Genomic DNA, 23448 nt, shown 5'->3' with positions numbered 1-23448 from the left:
GGTATATATATATATATCTATGTATTAAGTAGTGGTATATATATGTATATCTATGTATTAAGTAGTGGTATATATATGTATATCTATGTATTAAGTAGTGGTATATATATATGTATATCTATGTATTAAGTAGTGGTATATATATGTATATCTATGTATTAAGTATGTATTAAGTAGTGGTATATTATGTATATCTATGTATTAAGTAGTGGTATATATATATGTATATCTATGTATTAAGTAGTGGTATATATATATGTATATCTATGTATTAAGTAGTGGTATATATATGTATATCTATGTATATAAGTATGTATTAAGTAGTGGTATATATATATATATATGTATATCTATGTATGGTATATGTATGTATATCTATGTATTAAGTAGTATATATATATGTATATCTATGTATTAAGTAGTGGTATATATATGTATATCTATGTATTAAGTAGTGGTATATATATGTATTATCTATGTATTAGTAGTGGTATATATATGTATATCTATGTATTAAGTAGTGGTATATATATGTATATCTATGTATTAAGTAGTGGTATATGTATGTATGTATATCTATGTATTAAGTAGTGGTATATATATGTATATCTATGTATTAAGTAGTGGTATATATATATATATCTATGTATTAAGTAGTGGTATATTATGTATATCTATGTATTAAGTAGTGGTATATATATATATATATATATTGTCTAGTGGCTATATGATAGAGAGTTGTTGTAGTGGTTATATGATAGGAGAATGTATCTAGTGGTTATATGATAGGAGTTGTCTAGTGGTTATATTATATTATTATATCTATGTATTGGTTATATATATAGTATATCTTGTATTAGTGGCTATATGATAGGAGTATGTCTAGTGGTTATATGTATTAAGTAGTTGTATAGTGGTATATATGTATTAAGTAGAGGTAGTCTAGTGGTTATATGATAGGAGGAGTCTAGTATATATATGATAAGGTGGAGTCTAGTGTATATATGTATTAGTAGTTGTCTAGTGGCTATATGATAGGAGGAGTTGTCTAGTGGCTATATGATTAGGAGGAGTCTAGTGGTTATATGATAGGAGGAGTTGTCTAGTGGTTATATGATAGGAGGAGTTGTCTAGTGGTTATATGATAGGAGGAGTCTAGTGGTTATATGATAGGAGGAGTCTAGTGGTTTATATGATAGGAGGAGTCTAGTGGTTATATGATAGGAGGAGTCTAGTGGTTTTATGATAGGAGGAGTCTAGTGGTTATATGATAGGAGTTAGTCTAGTGGCTATATTATATGATAGGAGTTGTCTAGTGGTTATATGATAGGAGGAGTCTAGTGGTTTATATGATAGGAGGAGTCTAGTGGTTATATGATAGGAGGAGTCTAGTGGTTTTATGATAGGAGGAGTCTAGTGGTTATATGATAGGAGGAGTCTAGTATATCTATGATAGGAGGAGTCTAGTATATATGATAGGAGTTGTCTAGTGGCTATCTATGATAGGAGGAGTTGGTTATATGATAGGAGGAGTCTAGTGGTTATATGATAGGAGGAGTTGTCTAGTGGTTATATGATAGGAGGAGTTGTCTAGTGGTTATATGATAGGAGGAGTCTAGTGGTTATATGATAGGAGGAGTCTAGTGGTTTTATGATAGGAGGAGTCTAGTGGTTATATGATAGGAGGAGTCTAGTGGTTTTATGATAGGAGGAGTCTAGTGGTTATATGATAGGAGGAGTCTAGTGGTTATATGATAGGAGTTGTCTAGTGGTTATATATATGATAGGAGGAGTCTAGTGGTTTTATGATAGGAGGAGTCTAGTGGTTATATGATAGGAGGAGTCTAGTGGTTATATGATAGGAGTTGTCTAGTGGTTATATGATAGGAGGAGTCTAGTGGTTATATGATAGGAGTTGTCTAGTCGTTATATGATAGGAGGAGTTGTCTAGCGGTTATATGATCTCCCTGTCTGGGTTGGCGCCCCCCCTTGTGTTGTGCCGTGGCGGAGATCTTTGTGGGCTATACTCGGCCTTGTCTCAGGATGGTAAGTTGGTGGTTGAAGATATCCCTCTAGTGGTGTGGGGGCTGTGCATTGGCAAAGTGGGTGGGGTTATATACTTCCTGTTTGGCCCTGTCCTGAGGTGTCATCGGATGGGGCCACAGTGTCTCCTGACCCCTCCTGTCTCAGCCTCCAGTATTTATGCTGCAGTAGTTTATGTGTCTATGGGGGCTAGGGTCAGTTTGTTATATCTGGAGTACTTCTCCTGTCTTATCCGGTGTCCTGTGTGAATTTAAGTATGCTCTCTCTAATTCTCTCTTTCTTTCTCTCTCTCGGAGGACTTGAGCCCTAGGACCATGCCTCAGGACTCACTCATCCTGACCCTAAAAGTTTACAATAAATCACCACTTTGTATCATATTGGATTTGTCTTTACGACAAACCATAAATATATTTTTAGCTTAATAACTATTTACACACTTATTTTATTTGTTTTTTCAAGGGGTTTTAAATGTTTTTCCATCTACATATAAAGGAATAATTGCTTCTTGTACTGAGCCGCTTGCATTTTCATTTTCAAACAGTCGGTGAATTGAAATGTTATTACTGGTCGTTTGTTGGCCAGAGTGGCCAGACTGTATTTCACTTGGTAAACAGCCAAACCCTCCAAAAACATCAACAACAATGTTGGCCAAGACCCTCCGTTAACAGATCTGCATGGCAACCATAGAATGTAAGATTCTAAAGAAGTCAGTTAAATAGGACGTAATCTCCTGAATGATCAATAGGGGTTTGTTTTCTGAGGTATTTTGACTTTAAAACTTGTTTGAGATCCATGATGAAAATGTATCAACTGTTAACAGCCTAAAATATGAAGCTAATTGATTCTTTCTGTATGTACTGTAGCCAACTGCTGCCATGACAACAAAGAAACACATGGGAGTCTATCTATCAGTCTCTTATTACCAGGCTGATTACTGCTGCACTATCAGTATCTATAGTCTCTTATTACCAGGCTGATTACTGCTGCACTATCTATCAGTATCTATAGTCTCTTATTATAGGCTGATTACTGCTACACTATCAGTATCTAGTAGTCTCTTATTACCAGGCTGATTACTGCTACACTATCAGTATCTATAGTCTCTTATTACCAGGCTGATTACTGCTTATATATCAGTATCTATAGTCTCTTATTACCAGGCTGATTACTGCTGCACTATCAGTATCTGATAGTCTCTTATTACCAGGCTGATTACTGCTGCACTATCTATCAGTATCTAGTCTCTTATTACCAGGCTGATTACTGCTGACTATCAGTATCTGTAGTCTCTTATTACCAGGCTGATTACTGCTGGCCCTGTCCTATCAGTATCTATAGTCTCTTATTACCAGGCTGATTACTGCTGCACTATCTATCAGTATCTATAGTCTCTTATTATCAGGCTGATTCTGCTGTCTTACTGTCAGTATCTAAGTAGTCTCTTATTACCAGGCTGATTACTGCTGCACTATCAGGACTTAGTCTCTTATTACCAGGCTGATTACTGCTGACCCTAAAAGTTTCTAAATCAGTATCTATAGTCTCTTATTACAAGGCTGATTACTAGCTTAATAACTATTTATCACTTATTTATTTGTCTCTTTTTACCAGGCTTTTACTGCTGCTACTATCAGTATCTATAGTCTCTTATTACCATTTGATTACTGCTGCACTATCAGTATCTATAGTCTCTTATTACCAGGCTGATTACTGCTACACTATCAGTATCCTCCAAAAACATCTTATTACCAGGCTGATCTGGATAGTATTACTGCTACACTATCAGTATCTAGAAGTCTCTTATTACCAGGCTGTAATTCCTGCTGATCAGGGGGTTTGTTTTCAGTATTTTCTATAGTCTTTTTATCCAGGCTGATTACTGCTAGCTTCTATCTATCAGTATCTATATTCTCTTATTAGCCAAGGCTGATTACTGCGAAGAAACTATCAGTATCTATAGTCTCTTATTACCAGGCTGATTACTGCTGCACTATCAGTATCTGTAGTCTCTTATTACCAGGCTGATTACTGCTGCACTATCTATCAGTATCTATAGTCTCTTATTACCAGGCTGATTACTGCTGCACTATCTATCAGTATCTATAGTCTCTTATTACCAGGCTGATTACTGCTGCACTATCAGTATCTATAGTCTCTTATTACCAGGCTGATTACTGCTGCACTATCAGTATCTATAGTCTCTTATTACCAGGCTGATTACTGCTACACTATCTATCAGTATCTATAGTCTCTTATTACCAGGCTGATTACTGCTACACTATCTATCAGTACCTGTGTAGAGAGCCATGCATGTAGCCTGGTGAGATCAGGCTGTCTAGAGAGCCATGCATGTAGCCTGGTGAGATCAGGCTGTGTAGAGAGCCATGCATGTAGCCTGGTGAGATCAGGCTGGATGACGAGGCTACAAGCAGACTGGACCACCTGTTATTGTTGGTAAAGGTAGTGTTTTTATTTTATCGTTGTCATGGTATTCTACCCACCACACATACCTTCTTGAAAAAACCTGCTCTAATTTCCTGGTTTATACAGTAGATCTGCCATCTGGGAGAAGAGCCAAACCTGTGGTATGGTTTACAATCTGATGCTTCTTCCATCTGATAAAGCTCATCCATAGAAATACCAGTATCTCTACGATCTCATCAGTCACCTGTCAGTCCCTCCTCCTCAGTCTGCTGATGTAACAGAGATCACCTGTCAGTCCCTCCTCCTCAGCCTGCTGATGTAACAGGGATCACCTGTCAGTCCCTCCTCCTCAGCCTGCTGATGTAACAGGGATCACCTGTCAGTCCCTCCTCCTCAGTCTGCTGATGTAACAGGGATCACCTGTCAGTCCCTCCTCCTCAGTCTGCTGATGTAACAGAGATCACCTGTCAGTCTGCTGATGTAACAGAGATCACCTGTCAGTCCCTCCTCCTCAGTCTGCTGATGTAACAGAGATCACCTGTCAGTCCCTCCTCCTCAGTCTGCTGATGTAACAGAGATCACCTGTTAGTCCCTCCTCCTCAGTCTGCTGATGTAACAGGGATCACCTGTTAGTCCCTCCTCCTCAGTCTGCTGATGTAACAGGGATCACCTGTTAGTCCCCCCTCCTCAGTCTGCTGATGTAACAGGGATCACCTGTCAGTCTGCTGATGTAACAGAGATCACCTGTCAGTCCCTCCTCCTCAGTCTGCTGATGTAACAGGGATGATATGATGGCCTTTGACTTTGCTCCAGTTCCTCCTCGACGACAAAACCGTCTGTATAGGTGTTTCACATATCAGTTGCGTGAACCACATCATATGATATATGGGGCGGCAGGTAGCCTAGTGGTCGGAGCGTTGGATTAGTAACCAGAAGGTTGCAAGATTGAATCCCTGAGCTGACAAGGTAAAAATCTGTCATTCTGCCCCTGAACAAGGCAGTTAACCCACTGTTACTAGGCCATCAATGAAAATAAGAATTTGTTCTTAACTGACTTGCCTAGTTAAGTAAAATAAATATATATATACAGTGGCCATTTTAGCATGTAATCTTGGTGGGACAAACTTCCCCCAATTCTTTTTTAGATAAAAGCCACTACACAACACTAAACAATACATGAATTGTACTATAATGGCGACAAACTGTTAGGGCCGACGTAAAGCTGTCCCAACAGCAGAGCTTTCTGTCCATCACCATGGAGTGAATCATTACCACCGCTACACCTGGCTATCAGCGGAGCCTTGTCCGGCAGCGAAACAATTCAATCAGCCTCGTTTACTGCCTTTAAAAAAAAACTATCTGATATGGCTGACCGTATCTCCCTGGCATATCACATCGTTTATGCAGTAGGATACAAGACATTTTTGGTCTCACCTTGTTGTACGCGACGGTCCAACATCGGCAAAGTTTGTCATCAAAGAAAAAAAAAGATTTACAATTCCGAGTTGGGTTCACATTCTTGAAGTCTACCCTTACTAAAGGCGGGTGACGTAGCCTCCCCATGAGTGACAGAACACTGAGCCAATCACGGTGCAATGCTGAGCCAATCACAGTGCAATGCTCCTGTTTTCTGCTGGCCTGCCCCACCACCACAGACAGCACTGAGCTGAAACACCTGCATTTTAGAGCCGCCTGTTTGTAATTCAATGCTATATTATTTTATTTTTTTAAAATTATTTGCAAACTGATATGTGACACATATTAATTACAAAATAACAGGCAAAACGGGAAGCCCCCCCCAAATACTGTGTACTTTTCTTTTTTTTATTGCAAAAAATATAGGGCTCTGTTGCTAGGTGACAATGTTGTGAGGTTTATGGGTCTAACAGTGGAATAAAAACAGTGAGAGAGAGAGATGGTATCGTTGAATGAATTCCAACGTGACCCTTAGCTCCTCCTGTAGATCTGAAGGGGTTCTGGACATGTGAAAGCAACATGGCAGCGATACACCCAGTTTCTCAGAAGACAAGAAGCATGTGGTTTACCCCCAATCCACTCCCCTCATATCTACCCTGCTGCCCAGTGGGGAGGAAAGGGGGTCAAATCCATCTCTCTCAGGCTTAACTACAGATCTGTGACAGAGGTGGGACAGGGACAGGTCTGGAATTTTAGCCCGGCGGCAGGTCCCAAATTACACCCTATTCCCTAGAGTGAACTACAGTTGACCAGAGGAACAAGTCTAGAGGGCCAAACAAAATCTTCTGTAAACCTGTCACCCTGAAGTAATGGAGTTGATAGGGAGAGGATTCTACAGCTTTAAGGCCTGTAACCAGGTCTGGCTCTGATTGAGAATCAGCTTGTACAGAGTAAGGAGGGTACAAATGTTGACCAAATATAGTGTAACACTGCCCCTCGTTGGTGATACAGAACATTACACATTACAAAGCAGGAGGCATTGCAGGAACATTGAAGATGAGTGCAGCAAATATGATTTGACAAAGGTGCCCCGAGACAACTACGCACTTGTGGAGATCTGAGAGGATTTGACAGGTGCAACCAATCTGGTAGTAGCTCAGCCCTGCCCTCTGATAGGCTAGGTGGACGTTTCACCATATTGCTTATATTAGGCAAATAATTTCCGATCTCTAGTGCAGAGGGCCCTCAAACTCAACTCCGGACCTCGAAGCCAGTTCCACTGCATTTCTTCATTGTTCCCCTCCAATCAGAGGCTGATTTAGACCTGAGAAACCAGTCATTGTTCCCCTCTAATAAGGGACTGATTTAGACCTGGGAAACCAGTCATTGTTCCCCTCTAATAAGGGACTGATTTAGACCTGCGACACCAGTCATTGTTCCCCTCTAATAAGGGACTGATTTAGACCTGAGACACCAGTCATTGTTCCCCTCTAATAAGGGACTGATTTAGACCTGAGACACCAGTCATTGTTCCCCTCTAATAAGGGACTGATTTAGACCTGAGACACCAGTCATTGTTCCCCTCTAATAAGGGACTGATTTAGACCTGAGACACCAGTCACTGTTCCACCTCTAACCAGAGACTGACTTAGACCTGAGCCACCAGTAACTGTTCCCCTCTAACCAGAGACTGACTTAGACCTGAGACACCAGTCACTGTTCCCCTCTAATCAGGGACTGATTTAGACCTGAGACACCAGTAACTGTTCCACTTCTAATCAGGGACTGATTTAGAACTGAGACACCAGTCACTGTTCCACCTCTAATCAGGGACTGATTTAGAACTGAGACACCAGGTGGTTGCAATTAATGATTAGGTGGAACAGAAAACCAGCCGGTTCCGGACCTCGTAGGGTCAGAGTTGAATACACCCGATGTGAGGCCTAGTGGTCCATCTGAGACTGAGTGTGTGACTATTTACTAACCATTCATTAATACGTGATTAGGTAAGTCATTTGACCAAACTAACTTTAACAGGAAGTATGATGCCTTAAATAAATGTTGAACCAAACCAGTATGTTTATTAAAACACATATGAACTTTACACATGAACTTTATGCCTTTGGCTGCATTAAACAACACAGACCTGATGCCAGACGTGAGCTTATTTATTTTCATTGTCCTGACATACATTTGATAAATTACATTGTGTGGATGAATGTATGTACACAAACTGCTATTAAAGCCTTTATATAGTCACTTCGTGAGCCCAGAGTGTAATCTAGATCATTTAATGTACATAGATTATTTCATGAACATATTGATCTGTAGATTAATGAATCCCTTTCAAATGAGCTGCTGACTGATTGGTAAAAATAAAACAGATTTTTAAATATTTTTTTTAATCAAAAAGTCATAGATTCATTACCATTAGTAAAACCTTCTACGAAGCAGAGAGTACGTGGCAGGTTGTATCTCTATCTGTACTGTAGTCAGGTTCATTGTGTTGTATCTCTATCTGTACTGTAGTCAGGTCATTGTGTTGTATCTCTATCTGTACTCAGTCAGGTCATTGTGTTGTATCTCTATCTGTACTGTAGTCAGGTCATTGTGTTGAGTCAGGTCATTGTGTTGTTCATTGTGTTGTATCTCTATCTGTACTGTAAGGTCATTCATTGTGTTGTATCTCTATCTGTAAAGGTCATTGTGTTGTATCTCATCTGTACTGTAGTCAGGTCATTGTGTTGTAATTGTGTTGTATCTCTATCTGTACTGTAGTCAGGTCATTGTGTTGTTCATTGTGTTGTATCTCTATCTGTACTGTCAGGTCAGTCATCTGTACTGTTCAGTTCATTGTGTTGTATCTCTATCTGTACTGTAGTCAGGTCATTGTGTTGTTCATTGTGTTGTATCTCTATCTGTACTGTAGTCAGGTCATTGTGTTGTTCATTGTGTTGTATCTCTATCTGTACTGTAGTCAGTCAGGTCATTGTGTTGTATCTCTATCTGTACTGTAGTCAGGTCATTGTGTTGTATCTCTTGTGTGTAGTCAGGTCATTGTGTTGTATCTCTATCTCTATCTGTGTAGTCAGGTCATTGTGTTGTATCTCTATCTGTACTGTAGTCAGGTCATTGTGTTGTATCTCATGTTGTGGTACTGTAGTCAGGTCATTGTGTTGTATCTCTATCTGTACTGTAGTCAGGTCATTGTGTTGTATCTCTATCTGTACTGTAGTCAGGTCATTGTGTTGTATCTCTATCTGTACTGTAGTCAGGTCATTGTGTTGTTCATTGTGTTGTATCTCTATCTCTCAGGTCATTGTGTTGTATCTCTATCTGTACTGTAGTCAGGTCATTGTGTTGTTCATTGTGTTGTATCTCTATCTGTACTGTAGTCAGGTCATTGTGTTGTATTCTGTAGTCATCATTGTGTTGTATCTCTATCTGTACTGTGTCAGTCAGGTCATTGTGTTGTATCTCTATCTGTACTGTAGTCAGGTCATTGTGTTGTTCATTGTGCTGTATCTCTATCTGTACTGTAGTCAGGTCATTGTGTTGTTCATTGTGTTGTATCTCTATCTGTACTGTAGTCAGGTCATTGTGTTGTATCTCTATCTGTACTGTAGTCAGGTCATTGTGTTGTATCTCTATCTGTACTGTAGTCAGGTCATTGTGTTGTTCATTGTGTTGTATCTCTATCTACTGTAGTCATCATTGTGTTGTATCTCTATCTGTACTGTAGTCAGGTCATTGTGTTGTATCTCTATCTGTACTGTAGTCAGGTCATTGTGTTGTATCTCTATCTGTACTGCAGTCAGGTCATTGTGTTGTATCTCTATCTGTACTGTAGTCAGGTCATTGTGTTGTATCTCTATCTGTACTGTAGTCAGGTCATTGTGTTGTATCTCTATCTGTACTGTAGTCAGGTCATTGTGCTGTTCATTGTGTTGTATCTCTATCTGTACTGTAGTCAGGTCATTGTGTTGTTCATTGTCCTCTATCTGTACTGTAGTCAGGTCATTGTGTTGTTCATTGTGTTGTATCTCTATCTGTACTGTAGTCAGGTCATTGTGTTGTATCTCTATCTGTACTGTAGTCAGGTCATTGTGTTGTCATTGTGTTGTATCTCTATCTAAAAGTCAGGTCATTGTGTTGTATCTCTATCTGTACTGTAGTCAGGTCATTGTGTTATTCATTGTACTGTTCAGGTCATTGTGTTGTTCAGATCTCTGTAGCGTCCCAAATGGCATTCTATTCCCTATATAGTGATATAACCCCCCCCACACTGGGCCCTGGTCCAAAGTAGTACACTACCATTTGGAAACTCCTTGTGTATCAAGAAAACACTGATTGTCAAGAATAAATCAAAAAAGATGAGCAGTCTGTAAAATAAGCAGCAGAAGGTTAATATAGTAAGACAGATCAGGAAGAGGATTGCATAGTGAACCCTTTAATTAAGGAGAAGATATTCAAATATTATAAACAACCACCAACTGAAAAGAGGACGTGCAGCAAAATTAACAAAAGTTAAGGCAAATGTTTCAACATTTATAACATGGCACATTTAAGAAGTCCAAGAGTGACTGGATGTCCAGCTCTTTCTGGTCATTGTGTCTGTTTAAGACACACAGGTATTAAATACAGGATAAGCATTTTTATAAGCCTGATAAGACATTATAAAAGGCTCAGGCTAATAACACATTATCACACATTTTAACCTGGATGCTTTCAGTAAAGTGGAACCAAAAACAGCTGAAGTATTAAATGACTCATTGTAATGTGCATTTCTCTAAGTTCTTGCTTTACCAGACAACACAAGCCTTTCCTTGTATGACAGAACCAATAATTAATTACAGGACTAAAGTGAAACTAGGTGGTGGAGTAGAAATGTGTAGAACAAACATACCACGAAAACCTCATGCATTGCAGCCATTCACCCAATCACTGATGTCTAATGTTCATAGTGAGAGCAGCCATTCACCCAATCACTGATGTCTAATGTTCATAGTGAGAGCAGCCATTCACCCAATCACTGATGTCTAATGTTCTTAGTGAGAGCAGCCATTCACCCAATCACTGATGTCTAATGTTCAGCCATTCACCCAATCACTGATGTCTAATGTTCATAGTGAGAGCAGCCATTCACCCAACCACTGATGTCTAATGTTCATAGTGAGAGCAGCCATTCACCCAACCACTGATGATGTTCTAGCCATTCACCCAATCACTGATCTAATGTTCTTAGTGAGAGCAGCCATTCACCCAATCACTGATGTCTAATGTTCATAGTGAGAGCAGCCATTCACCCAATCACTGATGTCTAATGTTCTCAGTGAGAGCAGCCATTCACCCAATCACTGATGTCTAATGTTCATAGTGAGAGCAGCCATTCACCCAATCACTGATGTCTAATGTTCATAGTGAGAGCAGCCATTCACCCAATCACTGATGTCTAATGTTCATAGTGAGAGCAGCCATTCACCCAACCACTGATGTCTAATGTTCATAGTGAGAGCAGCCATTCACCCAATCACTGATGTCTAATGTTCTTAGTGAGAGCAGCCATTCACCCAATCACTGATGTCTAATGTTCATAGTGAGAGCAGCCATTCACCCAATCACTGATGTCTAATGTTCATAGTGAGAGCAGCCATTCACCCAATCACTGATGTCTAATGTTCATAGTGAGAGCAGCCATTCACCCAACCACTGATGTCTAATGTTCATAGTGAGAGCAGCCATTCACCCAATCACTGATGTCTAATGTTCATAGTGAGAGCAGCCATTCACCCAATCACTGATGTCTAATTCACCCAATCACTGATGTCTAATGTTCATAGTGAGAGCAGCCATTCACCCAATCACTGATGTCTAATGTTCATAGTGAGAGCAGCCATTCACCCAATCACTGATGTCTAATGTTCATAGTGAGAGCAGCCATTCACCCAATCACTGATGTCTAAAGTGAGAGCAGCCATTCACCCAATCACTGATGTCATTCACCCAATCACTGATGTCTAATGTTCTAGTGAGAGCAGCCATTCACCCAATCACTGATGTCTAATGTTCTAGTGAGAGCAGCCATTCACCCAACCACTGATGTCTAATGTTCATAGTGAGAGCAGCCATTCACCCAATCACTGATGTCTAATGTTCTTAGTGAGAGCAGCCATTCACCCAATCACTGATGTCTAATGTTCTTAGTGAGAGCAGCCATTCACCCAATCACTGATGTCTAATGTTCATAGTGAGAGCAGCCATTCACCCAATCACTGATGTCTAATGTTCTCAGTGAGAGCAGCCATTCACCCAATCACTGATGTCTAAGCAGCCATTCACCCAATCACTGATGTCTAATGTTCTAGTGAGAGCAGCCATTCACCCAATCACTGATGTCTAATGTTCTTAGTGAGAGCAGCCATTCACCCAATCACTGATGTCTAATGTTCATAGTGAGAGCAGCCATTCACCCAATCACTGATGTCTAATGTTCATAGTGAGAGCAGCCATTCACCCAATCACTGATGTCTAATGTTCATAGTGAGAGCAGCCATTCACCCAATCACTGATGTCTAATGTTCATAGTGAGAGCAGCCATTCACCCAACCACTGATGTCTAATGTTCTCAGTGAGAGCAGCCATTCACCCAATCACTGATGTCTAATGTTCTCAGTGAGAGCAGCCATTCACCCAATCACTGATGTCTAATGTTCTCAGTGAGAGCAGCCATTCACCCAATCACTGATGTCTAATGTTCTCAGTGAGAGCAGCCATTCACCCAATCACTGATGTCTAATGTTCTCAGTGAGAGCAGCCATTCACCCAATCACTGATGTCTAATGTTCTCAGTGAGAGCAGCCATTCACCCAATCACTGATGTCTAATGTTCTCAGTGAGAGCAGCCATTCACCCAATCACTGATGTCTAATGTTCTCAGTGAGAGCAGCCATTCACCCAATCACTGATGTCTAATGTTCTCAGTGAGAGCAGCCATTCACCCAATCACTGATGTCTAATGTTCTCAGTGAGAGCAGCCATTCACCCAATCACTGATGTCTAATGTTCTCAGTGAGAGCAGCCATTCACCCAATCACTGATGTCTAATGTTCTCAGTGAGAGCAGCCATTCACCCAATCACTGATGTCTAATGTTCTCAGTGAGAGCAGCCATTCACCCAATCACTGATGTCTAATGTTCTCAGTGAGAGCAGCCATTCACCCAATCACTGATGTCTAATGTTCTCAGTGAGAGCAGCCATTCACCCAATCACTGATGTCTAATGTTCTCAGTGAGAGCAGCCATTCACCCAATCACTGATGTCTAATGTTCTCAGTGAGAGCTTAACCAATGATATCAGTCTTGAAAAAAGAACCCTGGATTGCTAGCAAGCACTACATCCAAGAAACTATGTAAGTGTATTATGCATTGTTGCTTTACACACACTTAAGCACATAATAAAGAGACAGAATCCTAGCTTGTCAAAAAGTGACTGTTTTCCAAAAAATAAATAAAATCAAACCTGTGATTTGAGGCTTGACATCATGCTAAACAACAACACTGCATATCGAAGAAGGTGAACATGAACATAGAGCTTGTACTGCTATTCTTTGATTATTATGAAATCTCACAATGAACCGAGGCTACTTTATCTGACCAGGAAGTGATGTCATAAGACCACAGTTGACCCTGGTACACTGAGCTACAGATGACGCTGTTATTAAATACTGCCATAGATTGTTTCTCTCGTGCTCATCAATAGTTCTTCTACTTTAAATTCACAGCTAGCTACCGTAATAAAACCCCCTTTCTCCTTCTTAAATACAAGTAGATGGGGTCTGATGCCGAATAGAAAGGGTTGGTCATTCTAAATGCGTTTATGTTTCAGGATGGTACAGTATAGTGACGTCTAAATGCGTTTATGTTTCAGGATGGTACAGTATAGTGACGTCTAAATGCGTTTATGTTTCAGGATGGTACAGTATAGTGACGTCTAAATGCGTTTATGTTTCAGGATGGTACAGTATAGTGACGTCTAAATGCGTTTATGTTTCAGGATGGTACAGTATAGTGACGTCTAAATGCGTTTATGTTTCAGGATGGTACAGTATAGTGACGTCTAAATGCGTTTATGTTTCAGGATGGTACAGTATTTCTAAATGCGTTTCTGTTTCAGGATGGTACAGTATAGTGACGTCTAAATGCGTTTATGTTTCAGGATGGTACAGTATAGTGACGTCTAAATGTTTCAGGATGGTACAGTATAGTGACGTCTAAATGCGTTTATGTTTCAGGATGGTACAGTATAGTGACGTCTAAATGCGTTTATGTTTCAGGATGGTACAGTATAGTGACGTCTAAATGCGTTTCTGTTTCAGGATGGTACAAATGCGTCTAAATGCGTTTATGTTTCAGGATGGTACAGTATAGTGACGTCTAAATGCGTTTATGTTTCAGGATGGTACAGTATAGTGACGGCTTAACACACTATGCATTTTCTGACATTTTAACTAGAAATCAAACCGATGCAAACAGTTATTTTCATTTTTTAAAGTGTCTTAGTCAGCCTAAATCCATACACAGATCTACATTAAATATATCTATATATGTTAACATATCCATATATTATAGAATTGACGGTAGTGTGGAACATGCCACTTTTGAAAGACTAGAGACTATAGTGGATATACAATATCCACATTCGGCTTATTGGTAACAGGTGGGTGTCGTCATAGGCCTCAATGCCGGTGCTAAAGAAACAGACTCATCACGGTTATTACACATTATAAAATCTTAGAAAACTATACAAACCACCCCATTTATATCACCATGAGCAGATTCCCTGGACCAAAAAGCTCTTTCAAACAGAGATTCTCCATTCAGCTTGCCTTCTAGTCCAAGACGAGGCAAAATGCATGTCTGGGAAAGGGGCCTGATGGGTAACGGTTCGTTGTGTCATGACAGAGTGAAGGTAGTTGTTACAGGCACAACCTTTAGGTCTACATATCCTTTAGGTCTACATATCCTTTAGGTCTACATACTGAGTCATATCCTTTAGGTCTACATATCCTTTAGGTCTACATATCCTTTAGGTCTACATACTGAGTCGTATCCTTTAGGTCTACATATCCTTTAGGTCTACATACTGAGTCATATCCTTTAGGTCTACATATCCTTTAGGTCTATATACTGAGTCATATCCTTTAGGTCTACATATCCTTTAGGTCTACATACTGAGTCATATCCTTTAGGTCTACATATCCTTTAGGTCTACATACTGAGTCATATCCTTTAGGTCTACATATCCTTTAGGTCTACATACTGAGTCATATCCTTTAGGTCTACATATCCTTTAGGTCTACATACTGAGTCATATCCTTTAGGTCTACATACTGAGTCATATCCTTTAGGTCTACATATCCTTTAGGTCTACATACTGAGTCATATCCTTTAGGTCTACATACTGAGTCATATCCTTTAGGTCTACATATCCTTTAGGTCTACATACTGAGTCATATCCTTTAGGTCTACATATCCTTTAGGTCTACATATCCTTTAGGTCTACATATCCTTTAGGTCTACATATCCTTTAGGTCTACATATCCTTAGTCTACATATCACTTTAGGTCTACATACTGAGTCATATCCTTTAGGTCTACATATCCTTTAGGTCTACATACTGAGTCATATCCTTTAGGTCTACATACTGAGTCATATCCTTGAGTCATATCCTTTAGGTCTACATATCCTTTAGGTCTACATACTGAGTCATATCCTTTAGGTCTACATATCCTTTAGGTCTACATACTGAGTCATATCCTTTAGGTCTACATATCCTTTAGGTCTACATACTGAGTCATATCCTTTAGGTCTACATATCCTTTAGGTCTACATACTGAGTCATATCCTTTAGGTCTACATATCCTTTAGGTCTACATACTGAGTCATATCCTTTAGGTCTACATACTGAGTCATATCCTTTAGGTCTACATATCCTTTAGGTCTACATACTGAGTCATATCCTTCAGGTAATTATAACCATGATATTCAGGCCTCAGACAGTAGAACCATCCTGTTAGTGTTACCTCATTAACTAGCTAGTCATACTTTGTCTTCAAGGGACGGTCTACAAAGAATAATCATGGACTTTCAAATGGAGATTATCTACTGATTTAGACCTTTTAGTCATATTTGTTGTCTACATATCCTAAGTGTACAGGGAAAAGACACATCATCGACAGTCAATTAGTCCTGCATAAACATGAACATTAGGTTAAACTAAGGCCAACTTCACACAACTACCACAATGTATAGTGAGTGATCTCTAGGTCGGCACATACCAGGCTTTATCTGTGTCACTCGTCCAAACAGCTCTGGATTAGTTGGACGTGGTTTGCATCATGTGGCCCAGAGGATTGAACAGTCACTGTTAATGCTTCATATCCTGTCCTGAATGATATCTACATATCCTCCAGGTCTACATGATATGAGTCATATCCTTCAGGTCTACATATGAGTCATATCCTTCAGGTCAAATGATATATCCTTCAGGTCTATATATTCTTTAGGTCTACATATGAGTCATATCCTTTAGGTCTACAAATGATATCCTTTCCAGGCCTGTCCCATACTGATATGTCATATCCTTTAGGTCTACATATCCTTTAGGTCTACATACTGAGTCATATCCTTTAGGTCTACATACTGAGTCATATCCTGATATGCTGCCTACATCTCCTTCAGGTGTACGAATGATATCCTTTCAGGTGTCCCTGATATGCTCATATCCTTCAGGCCTGTCCCATATGATATGCTGCCATATCCTTCAGGGTCGAATGATATGCTGCCTGTCTCCTTCAGGCCTGTAATGATAGTGCCTATCCTTCAGGCCTGTAATTATAACTGCCTGATATTCAGGCCTACAGACAGTAGAACCATCCTGTCAAGTGTTACCTCATTAACTGCTAGTAGCCACCTCTCCTTTCAGGCCTGTCAATGATATGCTGCCTGTTTTCAAACAAAGAATAATCTGGTCTTTCAAATGGAAATGATATGCTGCCTGATTTAGCTGCCTTTTCAGGTCCAAATGATTTGCCTGTCTCCTTCAGGCCTGTCCCAAATGATATGCTGCCTGTCTCCTTCAGGCCTGTCCCAAAAATGCTGCCTGTCTCCTCAGGCCTGTCCCTGATCATCAATTAGTCCTGCATAAACATAACACTTCACACAACTACCACAATGATAGCTGCCTGATCTCTAGGCAGGCCTGTAACCAGGCTGATATGCTGCCTGTCTCCTTCCAAACAGGCCTGTTAAATGGTTTGCATCATGTGGCCCAGAGGATTGAACAGTCACTTGTTAATGCTTCTTCAGGCCTGTCCTGAATGATATGCTGCCTGTCTCTCAGGCCTGTCCAGGCCTGTCCCAGGCCTGTCCCAAATGATATGTCTCCTTCAGGCCTGTCCCGAATGATATGCTGCCTGTCTCCTCTCCTTCAAATGATAGGCCTGTCCCAGGCCTGTCCCAAATGTCTCCTTCAGGCCTGTCCCAAATGATATGCTGCCTGTCTCCTTCAGGCCTGTCCCAAATGATATGCTGCCTGTCTCCTTCAGGCCTGTCCCGAATGATATGCTGCCTGTCTCCTTCAGGCCTGTCCCAAATGATATGCTGCCTGTCTCCTTCAGGCCTGTCCCAAATGATATGCTGCCTGTCTCCTTCAGGCCTGTCCCGAATGATATGCTGCCTGTCTCCTTCAGGCCTGTCCCGAATGATATGCTGCCTGTCTCCTTCAGGCCTGTCCCGAATGATATGCTGCCTGTCTCCTTCAGGCCTGTCCCGAATGATATGCTGCCTGTCTCCTTCAGGCCTGTCCCGAATGATATGCTGCCTGTCTCCTTCAGGCCTGTCCCGAATGATATGCTGCCTGTCTCCTTCAGGCCTGTCCCGAATGATATGCTGCCTGTCTCCTTCAGGCCTGTCCCAAATGATATGCTGCCTGTCTCCTTCAGGCCTGTCCCAAATGATATGCTGCCTGTCTCCTTCAGGCCTGTCCCAAATGATATGCTGCCTGTCTCCTTCAGGCCTGTCCCGAATGATATGCTGCCTGTCTCCTTCAGGCCTGTCCCAAATGATATGCTGCCTGTCTCCTTCAGGCCTGTCCCAAATGATATGCTGCCTGTCTCCTTCAGGCCTGTCCCAAATGATATGCTGCCTGTCTCCTTCAGGCCTGTCCCAAATGATATGCTGCCTGTCTCCTTCAGGCCTGTCCCAAATGATATGCTGCCTGTCTCCTTCAGGCCTGTCCCAAATGATATGCTGCCTGTCTCCTTCAGGCCTGTCCCAAATGATATGCTGCCTGTCTCCTTCAGGCCTGTCCCAAATGATATGTCTCTGCCTGTGATATGCTCTCCTTCAGGCCTGTCCCAAATGATATGCTGCCTGTCTCCTTCAGGCCTGTCCCAAATGATATGCTGCCTGTCTCCTTCAGGCCTGTCCCAAATGATATGCTGCCTGTCTCCTTCAGGCCTGTCCCAAATGATATGCTGCCTGTCTCCTTCAGGCCTGTCCCAAATGATATGCTGCCTGTCTCCTTCAGGCCTGTCCCAAATGATATGCTGCCTGTCTCCTTCAGGCCTGTCCCAAATGATATGCTGCCTGTCTCCTTCAGGCCTGTCCCAAATTATATGCTGCCTGTCTCCTTCAGGCCTGTCCCAAATGATATGCTGCCTGTCTCCTTCAGGCCTGTCCCAAATGATATGCTGCCTGTCTCCTTCAGGCCTGTCCCGAATGATATGCTGCCTGTCTCTTTCAGGCCTGTCTTCAACTTCACCACATCTCGTCCCGGGATAGAGAAAGACAGACAGATCTAGACGGGTCCAGAACGGTCTCTCCCCACACAGCTTCACACATGGGTAGGTAGTACCATCAATACATAATGAAAACACAGACCACAGGAGACAGTGAGAAACCAGAAGGGGACAGCAGGGCACAGTCCCCTAATCATGGAGCAGGGGGCTGTTATGTTATCAGGGTCCATCTGATGTCTCAGCATCAACTAGACAGATGAGACAGGAGACCAATGACAAGATGTGTGGATCTAACAGAGTAACTAATGTCCCTCTCTCTTCTCCAAGCAGTTCTATTGGAGGCCATCAGAGGGAAGCAGTGTCCAATAGGAAGGAGACGTGGGTGGTGGCTGGCAGAGCTTGACTGAGTCTTTCCTGGAGTTAGAAGCCCAGAGAGTTTCCCATAGAGTTAGAAGCCCAGAGAGTTTCCCATAGAGTTAGAAGCCCAGAGAGTTTCCCATAGAGTTAGAAGCCCAGAGAGAGTTTCCCATATAGTTAAAAGCCCAGAGAGAGTTAAAAGCCCAGAGAGAGTTTTCTATAGAGTTCCATAAAGGCAGTTCTATCTCTATGGTGTCTTTAGAGTCTGCCTTGGGTCTACTCTGCTCAGCCACGCCCCCTGCCACATGATAGCCTGCCTCTTCAGTAATCTGCTTCCTCCATGACTTCCATGACAACGGTCCTGGGCCCGGTCAGGATGAGGTTACTGACTGTCCTGTAGTCCAGAGACAGCACGTTTAGCCCATTGACCGAGACCACAAACTGACACACCTAGAGGAGGGAGAAGAACAGAGGAGTTAGCCATGTCTACACATGCATTTCTCTATGGGAGAAACAAGAGAAAGGGAGAGGAGAGTTAGCTCTCGATGGGAGAAACAACAGAAAGGGAGAGGAGAGTTAGCTCTCGATGGGAGAAGCAACAGAAAGGGAGAGGAGAGTTAGCTCTTGATGGGAGAAACAAGAGAAAGGGAGAGGAGAGTTAGCTCTCGATGGGAGAAGCAACAGAAAGGGAGAGGAGAGTTAGCTCTCGATGGGAGAAACAACAGAAAGGGAGAGGAGAGTTAGCTCTCGATGGGAGAAACAACAGAAACGGAGAGGAGAGTTAGCTCTCGATGGGAGAAACAACAGAAAGGGAGAGGAGAGTTAGCTCTCGATGGGAGAAACAACAGAAACGGAGAGGAGAGTTAGCTCTCGATGGGAGAAACAACAGAAACGGAGAGGAGAGTTAGCTCTCGATGGGAGAAACAACAGAAAGGGAGAGGAGAGTTAGCTCTCGATGGGAGAAACAACAGAAACGGAGAGGAGAGTTAGCTCTCGATGGGAGAAACAACAGAAAGGGAGAGGAGAGTTAGCTCTCGATGGGAGAAACAACAGAACGGGAGAGGAGAGTTAGCTCTCGATGGGAGAAACAACAGAAAGGGAGAGGAGAGTTAGCTCTCGATGGGAGAAACAACAGAAACGGAGAGGAGAGTTAGCTCTCGATGGGAGAAACAAGAGAAAGGGAGAGGAGAGTTAGCTCTCCATGGGAGAAACACAGAACGGGAGAGGAGAGTTAGCTCTCGATGGGAGAAACAACAGAAAGGGAGAGGAGAGTTAGCTCTCGATGGGAGAAACAAGAGAATGGGACAGGAGAGTTAGCTCTCGATGGGAGAAACAACAGAAACGGAGAGGAGAGTTAGCTCTCGATGGGAGAAACACAGAACGGGACAGGAGAGTTAGCTCTCCATGGGAGAAACATTTGATTTGATTGCTGACTCACTATTGCAACAGGGTTGGCAAAAACAAACATGTTTTAGGACTGTTTTGCAACATGGCAAGCCATCGTCTCAACTTCACCCTAATTTCACGCAGTGAAGGAATTCTAGGGCATCCCCTCGCTGCAAATTACATCAAAACACAATCCCTTATTTTTCTTGGCAACGGGTCAACCGTTACCCAGAAGGCCCAGTCACTCAGGAGTTAATACTCCTAGAAAAGAGCACTTGAGGATTTCTCAGAAAAAGTGTTTGTTAACCGTTTCATGGCCAGGCCGTGGCTGAAATGAATGAGCTACTGGTTATCTTAGGCTGCAGAGAATTTGTAGAGAAGGAGCCATGTTAAACTGCAGTGTTCTGTGTTACCACTGCTGCAGGGTATAAGTCATTGTTCTGTGTTACCGCGGCTACAGGGTATAAGTCATTGTTCTGTGTTACCACGGCTACAGGGTATAAGTCATTGTTCTATGTTACCACGGCTACAGGGTATAAGTCATTGTTCTGTGTTACCGCGGCTACAGGGTATAAGTCATTGTTCTGTGTTACTGCTACAGGGTACAAGTCCTGTGTTACCATGGCAGGGTATAAGTCAGGGTACAGGGTATAAGTCATTGTTCTGTGTTACCATGGCTACAGGGTATAAGTCATTGTTCTGTGTTACCATGGCTACAGGGTATAAGTCATTGTTCTGTGTTACCATGGCTACAGGGTATAAGTCATTGTTCTGTGTTACCATGGCTACAGGGTATAAGTCATTGTTCTGTGTTACCATGGCTACAGGGTATAAGTCATTGTTCTGTGTTACCACTCCTGCAGGGTACAAGTCATTGTTCTGTGTTACCACGGCGACAGGGTATAAGTCATTGTTCTGTGTTACCGCGGCTACAGGGTATAAGTCATTGTTCTGTGTTACCACTGTTGTAGGGTATAAGTCATTGTTCTGTGTTACCACGGCTACAGGGTATAAGTCATTGTTCTGTGTTACCATGGCTACAGGGTATAAGTCATTGTTCTGTGTTACCATTGTTCTGGTTACCATGGCAGGGTATAAGTCATTGTTCTGTGTTACCACTCCTGCAGGGTACAAGTCATTGTTCTGTGTTACCACGGCTACAGGGTATAAGTCATTGTTCTGTGTTACCACGGCTGTTATATTTTTCTTTACCAATCACTCAGATGATTGGAGATGGATAGAAGAACATTTGACAGGTGACTCAAGCAGATTAATTCAGCCGTACTCTAAATGTTACTATACTGGGAAATACATTTAAGTTCATCGTGTACCTGCAGAATCTGTTTAGCTGAATGTCTCTTGAGTCTGAATGTCTCCTGTTGTGGTCTGAGTCTCAGCAGACCTCTACTGTCTCCTGTTGTGGTCTGAGTCTCAGCAGACCTCTACTGTCTCCTGTTGTGGTCTGAGTCTCAGCAGACCTCTACCGTCTCCTGTTGTGGTCTGAGTCTCAGCAGACCTCTACCGTCTCCTGTTGTGGTCTGAGTCTCAGCAGACCTCTACCGTCTCCTGTTGTGGTCTGAGTCTCAGCAGACCTCTGTCTCCCTAAGTCTCAGCAGACCTCTGTCTCCTGTTGTGGTCTGAGTCTCAGCAGACCTCTGTCTCCTGTTGTGGTCTAAGTCTCAGCAGACCTCTGTCTCCTGTTGTGGTCTGAGTCTCAGCAGACCTCTTGTCTCCTGTTGTGGTCTGAGTCTCAGCAGACCTCTACCGTCTCCTGTTGTGGTCTGAGTCTCAGCAGACCTCTGTCTCCTGTTGTGGTCTGAGTCTCAGCAGACCTCTACCGTCTCCTGTTGTGGTCTGAGTCTCAGCAGACCTCTACCGTCTCCTGTTGTGGTCTGAGTCTCAGCAGACCTCTACTGTCTCCTGTTGTGGTCTGAGTCTCAGCAGACCTCTACTGTCTCCTGTTGTGGTGTCTGAGTCTCCTCAGACCTCTACTGTCTCCTGTTGTGGTGTCTGAGTCTCCTCAGACCTCTACTGTCTCCTGTTGTGGTGTCTGAGTCTCCTCAGACCTCTACTGTCTCCTGTTGTGGTGTCTGAGTCTCCTCAGACCTCTACTGTCTCCTGTTGTGGTGTCTGAGTCTCCTCAGACCTCTACTGTCTCCTGTTGTGGTGTCTGAGTCTCCTCTGACCTCTACTGTCTCCTGTTGTGGTGTCTGAGTCTCCTCTGACCTCTACTGTCTCCTGTTGTGGTGTCTGAGTCTCCTCTGACCTCTACTGTCTCCTGTTGTGGTGTCTGAGTCTCCTCTGACCTCTACTGTCTCCTGTTGTGTTGTGATTATATGTATTACATGGCTGTGGTTGCCATGACGGAGATGTTCTGCCTCATTCATATTATAAATGACCTCAACTCTGGCAACGTTCGACCAACATTATAAAACTGCCGCTCTAGCAACGTTCGACCAACATTATAAAACTGCCTCTCTAGCAACGTTCGACCAACATTATAAAACTGCCTCTCTAGCAACGTTCGACCAACATTATAAAACTGCCTCTCTAGCAACGTTAGACGTAACATTTGGAAGCAGTGAGTCAACTCTCTTTGTCATTATCTCCTTCCAAAGGTCCCCATAGAATGAGTTTATGGGCCACTTCAAGAGCTGTGACTCGCTTTTAGTGCCTCTGTTAAGAGATGTGATCAATGTGAGAGTCAGAGCCTGTTTTACCACAGAGGAAAGGCAGGCAGTAAACACAAGGCTTCAGTCAGGGCCTGTTTTACCACAGAGTAAAGGCAGGCAGTAAACACAAGGCTTCAGTCAGAGCCTGTTTTACCACAGAGGAAAGGCAGGCAGTAAACACAAGGCTTCAGTCAGGGCCTGTTTTACCACAGAGTAAAGGCAGCCAGTAAACACAAGGCTTCAGTCAGAGCCTGTTTTACCACAGAGTAAAGGCAGGCAGTAAACACAAGGCTTCAGTCAGGGCCTGTTTTACCACAGAGTAAAGGCAGGCAGTAAACACAAGGCTTCAG

At 42.3% G+C, this 23448-nt stretch overlaps 1 protein-coding gene across 2 annotated transcripts in view; it reads right to left on the bottom strand.

The window, feature by feature from the left end:
* Nucleotides 1-18530: 18530 nt before the first annotated feature.
* The window catches only part of LOC124020987 (DEP domain-containing mTOR-interacting protein-like), a 63585-nt gene continuing 58667 nt past the window's right edge, over nucleotides 18531-23448 (bottom strand). For both annotated transcript variants that reach the window (XM_046336306.1, XM_046336305.1), the window contains exon 11: nucleotides 18531-19490. In XM_046336306.1, the coding sequence (XP_046192262.1) occupies nucleotides 19362-19490 (129 nt within the window). In that variant the 3' untranslated portion in view covers nucleotides 18531-19361. The remainder of the gene's footprint in view (nucleotides 19491-23448) is intronic.

The sequence above is a fragment of the Oncorhynchus gorbuscha genome, unplaced genomic scaffold (genome assembly GCF_021184085.1).
Source record: "Oncorhynchus gorbuscha isolate QuinsamMale2020 ecotype Even-year unplaced genomic scaffold, OgorEven_v1.0 Un_scaffold_1011, whole genome shotgun sequence".
Lineage (NCBI taxonomy): Eukaryota > Metazoa > Chordata > Actinopteri > Salmoniformes > Salmonidae > Oncorhynchus > Oncorhynchus gorbuscha.
This window is presented reverse-complemented; position numbering and strand designations above follow the sequence as displayed.